This window comes from Acinonyx jubatus, chromosome D1, assembly GCF_027475565.1.
Source record: "Acinonyx jubatus isolate Ajub_Pintada_27869175 chromosome D1, VMU_Ajub_asm_v1.0, whole genome shotgun sequence".
Lineage (NCBI taxonomy): Eukaryota > Metazoa > Chordata > Mammalia > Carnivora > Felidae > Acinonyx > Acinonyx jubatus.
The window spans coordinates 91,891,785-91,901,124 of NC_069390.1; the positions used below are offsets into that span (position 1 = coordinate 91,891,785).

Below are 9,340 nucleotides of genomic sequence, written 5' to 3' on the forward strand. Positions count from 1 at the left end.
CTCCTCTGCTCACGCTTTGTCTCCCTCTCTCTCTCAAAAATAAGTAAACATTAAAAAAACTTTTAAAAAAAGGTGCTTTGTAAAGTAATATGAGGGACAAACATATCTTAGCTCAATTGTATGACTTGCCAGTCAGGGAGAGGAGAAGCAGCTATGGGCAGACACATGGGCAAAGGTCACCTCCTTCCACAGCAGTCTTCTTAGACTCTGTGAGAAGTGCTCAGTCCTTGGCCTTCTCTGGCTGTGCCCCTCCCCAATGGCTGAACAGATCCAAGGGGATGTGTCCAGCCAGAGCCTCTGCACCTCATTCTGGACTTGTTCTCAGTTTGGGAATACCAGGATTTCAATGCAATTTCAAATACCCATTACCTGCTTATAAGGCTCTTCCCGAGGCCCGCCCCCTAAAAGCGGACCACATAGCTGGCTGTTCATCCCTAGACCAAAGGGGTTAGCAAGGGATGGCTGCGTGCAGGGGATATGGACAGAGTTGGGACACACGGATACCCATAGATGTGTCTGTGTGAGGCCCCTTGTGAAGTGGAATAGCACCAGCAGTGGCAAGCGGAGAGAGCATGCTGTGGCCACGAGCAGGGGGCCGGGGGCCAGGCAGAGCCTTCCTTTAATATCACTGTTCTGGCGCAGAACTCTTAGCATCCTGAGATTTCTAAATTTGAATTTGGCATTCTAGCTTGTTTTGAAGGTATATTTGTCAAGGTAGGAAGAAGAAAATATTTAACACTTTGTTAGCTGGATTTTTTAACTGCTAAATATTCAGAGGCCCTTTCTCCAGGCCTCACAAATATTAAGGGGTGGGCCTGCCTGACCCCCCAGTCAGCTGTTTGGTGGCCAGCTCTGATCTAGACCTTCTTGGGCGTGTTGATTGGTATGCATCTGGTGGGGGGTGGTGAGTCTAGAAAAAGGAAATTTTATTTCTGTTTTCCCACTCCCTATTTCCATGCCTCTTATCTCCCTGGGTAGCCATTCTAACCTACTTAATGTATATTTTATGTTATTTTTTTCTGTCTAAATGTGTTTTTTTTCCCCTGGTTCATGTGAATATAATTTTGTATTCATAAGTAATACTGTGCTTTATACCCTGCACAGCACTGGAGCTCTCTCTAGGCTATATCGCTCCTAGCTAATCCTCTGCTTCTAACTGCTGCCAAGTCTCTGCTGTAGTCTGTTTACGTACCCAGTGGTGGGTGTAAAGAGATATCTCATTGTTTTAATTTGCACTTCTCGGATTAGTAATTGGTTTAAGCATCTTTTCACATGCTTGGCGGCCCTTCAGGCTTTCTCATCTGTAAAATGTTTGTTGTATACACCTTGCCCATTTTTTTTTTTCTGTTGCTGTTTTTCTTCTTGTTGGTTTGCCTCTGTTTCTAATATATGCTGGTTAGATATCGTCTTCCATGCTGTTTCTTTTAGCTCTATCCGCTGTGTCCTTTGCTGAACAAATATCCTAGGAAGTGAAATTCATAGGAAATTCACCAATTTATTTAGCCTTATACCTTCTCACCTTCAGCTAACAAATATTTTCCTACATTTTTTCCTGACTAGAGGGGATCGATAGTGGTAGAGATCTCATCTTTGGAGAAAGGTCAGGAAAAAGTAGGTAGCCACTTGGGAATGGCTCTTTCTTTCTTTCTTCTTCTTTTAATGTTTGTTTTAGAGAGAGGGAGACAGAGGGCAAGCAGGGCAGGGACAGAGAGAGGGAGATACAGAATCCAAAGCAGGCTCCAGGCTCTGAGCTGTCAGCACAGAGCCTGATGCGGGGATCGAACTCATGAGCTGTGAGCTCATGACCCAAGCCAAAGTCAGACGCTTAACTGACTGAACCACCCATGTGCCCGGGGGAACGGCTCTTTCAATATCCATTCTGCCCTCATTCTAGTCAGGTTAAAGACTCAAAGTTTCATACCCAATTCCCTGGTAGCTGGAGCCCTGGGATGTGAATTCGTTACCATTTGAAAGGTGGCACGAGGTTCTCACGCTTCAGTGTGTCTCAGAATCACCTGAGGGTTTATTAAAGCACAGATTGCTGAGCCTGCCCATGAATTCTACAGGTCTGGAGCCTATCCAGGGCCTGAAAATTTACATTTCTAACAAGTTCCCAGGTGAGGCCATCATGAGTGTGAGTGGAATCTTCACCGTGGCAGTCGTGATGGTGGCAGGGCCAATAGGAGCTTCTGGACCCTCTAGGTCAGGTCTTGCAGAGTCACTTGAGGGCCTCCCCATTTCCCCAGTCATTCAAAGATCTGTTAGCGGCTAGTTTCCTGTATTATAGTCCTTTCTGCTTGAGAAAATTCGAGTTATTTCCGTTTCCCATAATAAACCACTGCTTGATACAACAGCATACCAAAAATAGCTTTCAAGGACAAGAGGTTGTCCACAAATCTGTTGCCCTACGTCAGGCTGCTGAGCCTAACCCTTGTATCCTCAATTCCATCATAGGCAAGGGGCGCAGGGAGAAATTTTGTCCCGAGGCCCCTGGATTTACTGAGCGAGGCTGACAGTAGAGCTATCGGTCATTTCAGTAGGACAAGAGATTTGCAGCGATGTGTCTCCTGGGGTGACCCATCATCCTGCTTTGTCTGGGACCGGGAGATTCCCCAAGGTGTAGGGCTTCCAGTGCTAAAACCGGAAAAGGGCCCAGCAAACCGGGTCAAGTTGGTCACTCTAGTGTAACCTTTCCTAAGTCACCTTGAAGGAGTTGTCTATAAAGGGAAAGAAGCTAGGGCAGGTGATAAAAGGTGCAGATCTGAGAAATTATTTTTTTGGAGGTATTTGAAATCGGAAGAGCATAAATAGGTCAGGCTTAACAGGCTGTTCAAATGGAGTGTCGGCCTAAGGCATTGGGGATAATGCGTGAGAGCCAAGACTGTGGGCTCTGGGTTACTTACACTTGGATCTCAGTGTTGCTTGTTTGCCAGTGATGGGACTTTAGCACGTTACTAAACCAAGTTTCCATATCTGTGAAATGAGGATAACAACAGTACCTACATGTTATGAGGTGTAATTGTAATGATGTATATAAAGCAGTTAGGGGGGTTGCATGGCTCAGAGTAGGCACCTCAAAACATGTGACCGGGTCTTGTTTTTTTTACTGTCACTATGAAATTACATACAGGGGTCGTGTAGAGGCTCTGGGGCGGGAACAAGCAGAGAGGAGTGAAGGCAGGGGAGGAAGTCTGGATGAGGAAGGAGTTGTATATCACTTCTTGGTGACTTTCACATTCACCTCTCTTTGCCTTCTATACTCCCAGGCACAAAAAAAGAAGAATTGGATTGAGTAATAGTTTCTGTAGGGAAGGTAATAAAATAATGGATGACTTTCAAACTCAGTGCTGACATTTTAGTATTTTATATTATTTTATTTTATTTTATTTTATTTTATTTTATTTTATTTTAAAGCTTATTTATTTATTTTTGAGAGAGACAGAGAGAATGTGGGTGGAGAGCAGCAGGGAGAGAGGGAGAGAGAGAAACCCAGGCAGGCTCCACGCTGTCAGCACAGAGCCTGATGCGGGGCTCGAACTCAAGAAACAGTGAGATCATGACCTGAGCCAAAACCAAAAGTCAGACGCTTAACTGACTGAGACACCCAGGTGTCCCTCAAAGCTGAAAGTTTAAAATTTTTAGTAAATGTTTACCAAAGGGTTCAGGAGAGAAAATGGATTTCAAGTGAAAGAAAATATGAACTTGAAATGATTTGGTTTTAAGCAGAAATGAGAGTCCAGAGAGGGAGGGAACGAAGAAGGATGAAGGGGAGGAGGCACTCATCCAACTATATACCCAAGTTAATGCTTCCCATAGTGGCCGGGCAAGCATTCACAGGGCTTCCCTGTGTATCACAACTTAATTTTAAAATCAAAAAAGAATAACATTTACCTCAAAACATTATTTCCCCTTGGTGCTTTCTACATGGCATTTGCATCTGAAGTTTTCTCCTCAGTGTTTTCTGCACGGCAGCCTTTACCTCCTTATTCCTCAAGCTGTAGATCAGGGGGTTCAGCATGGGGATCACTGTGGTGTAGAACACGGAGGCCACATTCTCCTTGGCCACAGAACTGGCCGTGGAGGGTTTTAAGTACATGAACGCTGTAGATCCATAGAACATTCCCACAGCTGCAAGGTGAGAGCTGCAGGTGCTGAAGGCTTTGGACCTTCCCTGTGTGGTGCTGATGTGGAGGATGCTGGAGAGGATGAAGACGTAGGAAACAAGGACTGTTAAGCTGGTGACTGTGATGTTGAATCCAGCCAAAAAGAACACTGTCATCTCAATATGATAGGTGCTAGAGCAGGAGAGCTTCATGAGGGGCACGATGTCACAGAAGTAATGACTGACGAGGAACTCACAGTAGGACAGTTTTAACATCAGACCAGTGTCTATTGTTGCGCCAATGAAAGCCATGGCATAGGCCGCAGCCATCAGCAGGGAACACACTTGAGGAGACATGATGACATTGTAGAGCAAAGGGGTATAGATGGCGACATAGCGGTCATAGGCCATCACTGTCAGTATGTAACTCTCTGCAACGACAAACACAACGAAGAAGTAGAGCTGTGACATGCACCCCGCATGGGAGATGATGTTCTTCTCTGACACAAAGTTCACCAGCATTTTCGGGGTAATGACAGAGGAGTAGCAGAGATCCACAAGGGACAGATTGCTGAGGAAGTAGTACATGGGGGTGTGAAGCTGAGCATTGAGACAAATCAGCGTGAACATGCCCAGGTTCCCTATGATGGTGACCAAGTAGATCCCAAGGAAGAGGAGGAAGAGGGGGAGCTGGAGCTCTGGCCGATTTGTCAATCCCCTGAGAATAAACTCGGTCACTGTAGAGTGATTTTCGGCAGCCATTCCCCTGTGATTGGGAGCCCTGTGGGGATGGGAGAGAAGAGCCCATGAGAGCCTACATCTTAGACTTCTTGGCAAAGCTGGTTTTGAGCACTTGGGTTCAGTTGGGTGATCCTGGGCTCTTTCCCGATGAATCCTCCCTTCCTTTGGCTGTTGGCTGGAGAAAGACCAGGTTCTGGGTATTTCAAAGACCATGAGGTTGGGAGGAAAAAGGGGACAAGATCTGGGGCTTTTACCACTTTTATGTTTCTTAAATATCCTACAGCAATGGTTCTTAGGGTACATTTGTTGGACCAGCAGCATCAGCACCATGTTAGAGATGCAAACTCTCAGCCTCCACCCAGGACCTACCAAATCAGAAACTCTGGGGTTATATATATATATATATATATATAATTTATATTTATATTTATAATATATATTAATATATATGTTAAGTTTATGTATTTTGAGATATTGTGAAAGAGGGTACACCTGTGCATGCAGAGAAGGGACAGAGAGAGAGGGAGGAGTGGAGAGAGAGAATACCAAGCAGGCTCCTTGCTGTTAGTGGGGAGCCTGACACAGAGCTTCAACTCATGAACCTTGAGATCATGATCTGAGCTCAAATTAAGAGTTGGATGCTTAATGGACTGAGCCACCCAGGCTCAGTCCATTTTTAAAAAGTTTCGTAACCTGCTTTTTAAAAGTACTTTAATACATTGTGTCATTTGATTCCTATAGTAATAACAACTCTGGCACTAACCTTATTTCCATTTCTTAGATATAGGAGCCTTTAAATCCTTAGGATGTGCTATGAAGACACAAAAATCTGATTTGCATTATAAACTTCATATGTTATATTATTGGTGGTATGGCATTTAACTTCACAATAACTAGTCTCAGAAGTAGCTAAGTTTTTTTCCACGTATTACTGAGAAGAAAACAAATTTCTTCTAGATAACAACAATAGTTTAAAAAAACTAACATTTTCCCTTGTACACAATTTTCACCTCTTTTTAAAAAAATATTTTTTTAATGTTTATTTTTAAGAGAGAGAGAGAGAGAGAGAGAAGAGAGAGAGAGAGAGAGAGAGAGAGAGAGAGAGAGAGAGAGAGAATGAGCAGGGGAGGGAAAAGGGAGAGAGGGAGACACAGAATCTGAAGCAGGCTCCAGGCTCTGAGGTGTCAGCACAGAGTCTGACAAGGGGCTCAAACCTATGAACTGTGAGATCATGACCTGAGCTGAAGTCAGTTGCTCCACCCAGGCACCCCACAATTTTCACCTCTTAAAACAGTAAGAAACATAGAAAATCCACCTTGAATACACCATTACCAGAAATCAAAGTGTTCTACAAAGCAGTGCAGAGTAAATACCACTCAGTGTGGTGTGGACTGGAAAATCCTAGATAGAACTGATTTAAATTTAATTTTTTACTCCCATAATCATCTAATGATATGAAATGAGCAAACATGATCCATATATTTGATATCAGTTACTACAATGATTACCTCTAGTTCTACTGGACCATAAGAGGCTTCGGCTTGCAGCCTATGAGAACTCAGCACATAAAGAAGAAAACGCTTAGAGATGAAGGTAAACAAATGCTTAGAAATAAAGCCTGAATTAGAAACAGGAGTTCATGGAAGAAATATTTTTTTCATATAATTGCTTTAAATTTGTAATTAAATACCTGTGTTGAGAAAAAAAACAACACAGTCTCCTGGAAATTTTAGGGGATGCCTTCGTTCCAATAGTTAGGAACTAAACATCAAGAAATGAGGGAGCTGTCCAGATTTGTATCTATTCCTAAATATATTCCAAGAGGCCAGTAGGGTTATGAAAAATGGGTCACTGGGGGTCTGTTTATACAACACATGCGCAGAACCTCCTGGGATGCAGTCATTTCAGGCCCTGGAGTCTTTGCTGAAGGAGCAATTAGAGTCCGGCTTATGCCTGTGCTGGGAATCATGGTTTGTCTCCCAGGTGTGTTAATTTTCCTTTTATTTGGAGTCATCTTCAGCTTGGGAAACTTGGAGTCTAAGCATTCAAATTTGTATAGCTAAACACCCCATAATCACTACCACCACCACCACCACCACCATGTCAGTCATTACCATCAACATCCTCAGTTACTACCATTATGGCTACTACTCATCATTATTCTTCATTAGGCATACTCAACGTGGCTTAAAATGTTTATTTTATTTATTTATTTTTGGAGAGAGAGAGAGAGAATGATTAGGGGAGGGGCAGAAAGAGAGGGAGAGAGAGAATCCCAAGCAGGTTCCATGCTCAGGGTGGAGCCCAATGTTGGGCTCCATTCCACAACCATGAGATGATGACCTGAAGAAAAAGAAAATTTGAGCAGACCCATAACCTATAGAAATTGACTCAGTAATCAAAAATCTCTGAACAAACAAGAGTCCAGGGCCGGATGGCTTCTGAGGGGAATTCTGTCAAACATTTAAAGAAGAATTCACACCTATTCTTTTGAAACCGTTCCAAAAAATAGAAAGGGATGGAAAACTTCAACACTCATTCTATGAGTCCAGTATTACCTTGATTCCAAAACCAGACAAAAATCCCAAGAAAAAAGGAGAATTATAGACCAATATCCTTGATGAACATTGATGCAAAAATTCTCAACAAGATACTAGGAAATTTAATTCAACAGTACATTAAAAGAATTATTCACTATGATCAAGCGGGATTTATTCCTGGGCTGCAGGGCTGGTTCAATATCTACAAATCAATCTACGTGTTACACTACATTAATAAAAGAAAGGATAAGAACCATATGATTGTCTCAACAAACACAGAAAAAACATTTGATAAAATACAGCATCCTTTCTTGATAAAAGCCCTCAAGACAGTAGGGATAGAAAGAACATACCTCAACACCATATAGTCCATATACGAAAGAATCATAGCTAATATCATCCTCAATGGGAAAAAAAAAACTGAGAGCTTTTCCTCTAAGATCAGGAAGAGGACAGTGATGTCCACTCTTACCACTGTTGTTCAACATTGTACTGGAAGTTATAGCCTCAGCAAACGGACAACAAAAAGAAATAAAAGGCATGCAAATCGTCAAGGAAGCAGTCAAACGTTTGCTCATTCCTGATGATATGATACTCTATGTGGAAAACCCAAAAGACTCCACCAAAAAAACTGATAGAACTGATGCATGAATTCAACAAAGTCTTCATGATACAAAATCAAGGTACAGAAATCTGTTGCGTTTCTATATGCCAATAATGAAGTAGCAGGAAGAGAAATCAAGTAATTGATCCATTTACAAAACCATAAGATAGCTAGGAATAAGACTTCACCTTTGGAGGTAAAATATCTGTACTCTGAAAACTATAGAACATTTATGAAAGAAATTGAAGAGGACACAAAGAAATGGAAAAACATTCCATGCTTATGGACTGGAAGAACAAACATTGTTAAAATGTCCATACTACCCAAAGCAATCTACACATTCAATACAATCCCTATTAAAACAACACCAGCATTTTTCACAGAGCTAGAACAAAAAATTCTAAAGTTTTTATGGAACAACAAAATACCCTAAATAGCTAAAGCAATATTGAAAAAGCAAAGCAAACCCAGAATCATCACGATTCCAGATGTCAAGCTACATTACAAAGCTGTAATCATCAAGACAGTATAAAGAAAGTACTGGCACAAACACACATACACAGCTCAGTGGAGCAGAATAGAGGACCCAGAAATGGACCCATAACTATATGGTCAACTCATCTTCGACAAAGCAGGAAAGAATATCCAATGGAAAAAAAGACAGTCTTTTCAATAATTGGTGTTGGGAAAACTGGACAACACCATGCAGAAGAATGAAACTCGACCACTTTCTGACACTATCCAGAAAAAATAAATTCAAAATGGATGAAAGACCTAAATGTGAGACAGGAAACCATCAAAATCCTAGAGGAGAAAACACATAACAACCTCTTTGGGTTCAGCTGGAGCAACTTCTTATAAGACATGTCTCTGGAAGCAAGGGAAAGAAAAGCAAAAATGAACTCTTGGTGTTTCATGAAGATAAAAAGCTTCTGCACAATGAAGGAAACAATCAGCAAAACTAAAAGGCAGCTTATAGAATGGGAAAAGATATTTGCAAATGACATATCTGATAAAGGGTTAGTATCCAAAATCTATAAAGAACTTATCAAACTCAGCACCCAAAAAACAATAATCATGTTAAGAAATGGATGGAAGAGGGGAGGGCGCCAAGATGGCAGAACAGCGCCAAAGTTTTTTTTTGCATCTCTCATCTCTGAAATGCAGCAAGATCAACACCAAACCATCTTGCACACCAAGAAAACTTATTTGAGGATTAACACAACAATCTGAACAACTTGAACCACAGAACTCAGCAGATATGTGGTGTGGATTGTTGAACTGGGGGAGAGAGAAGCTGTGGAGGGCAGGAAGCTGTTTTTGCTTGTGGAAAGAGGACAGAGATGGGGGGAG

At 42.0% G+C, this 9,340-nt stretch overlaps 1 protein-coding gene across 1 annotated transcript; it reads right to left on the reverse strand.

Annotated features, from left to right (window-relative positions):
- Nucleotides 1–3,173: 3,173 nt before the first annotated feature.
- On the reverse strand, nt 3,174–5,054 carry LOC106976581 (olfactory receptor 151). Its single transcript, XM_015074005.3, is given in 2 exon segments — nt 3,174–3,946; nt 3,948–5,054. Coding segments are annotated over 2 exon segments (963 nt in total). The 5' UTR covers nt 4,865–5,054; the 3' UTR covers nt 3,174–3,900.
- Between the last annotated feature and the right edge of the window lie 4,286 nt (nt 5,055–9,340).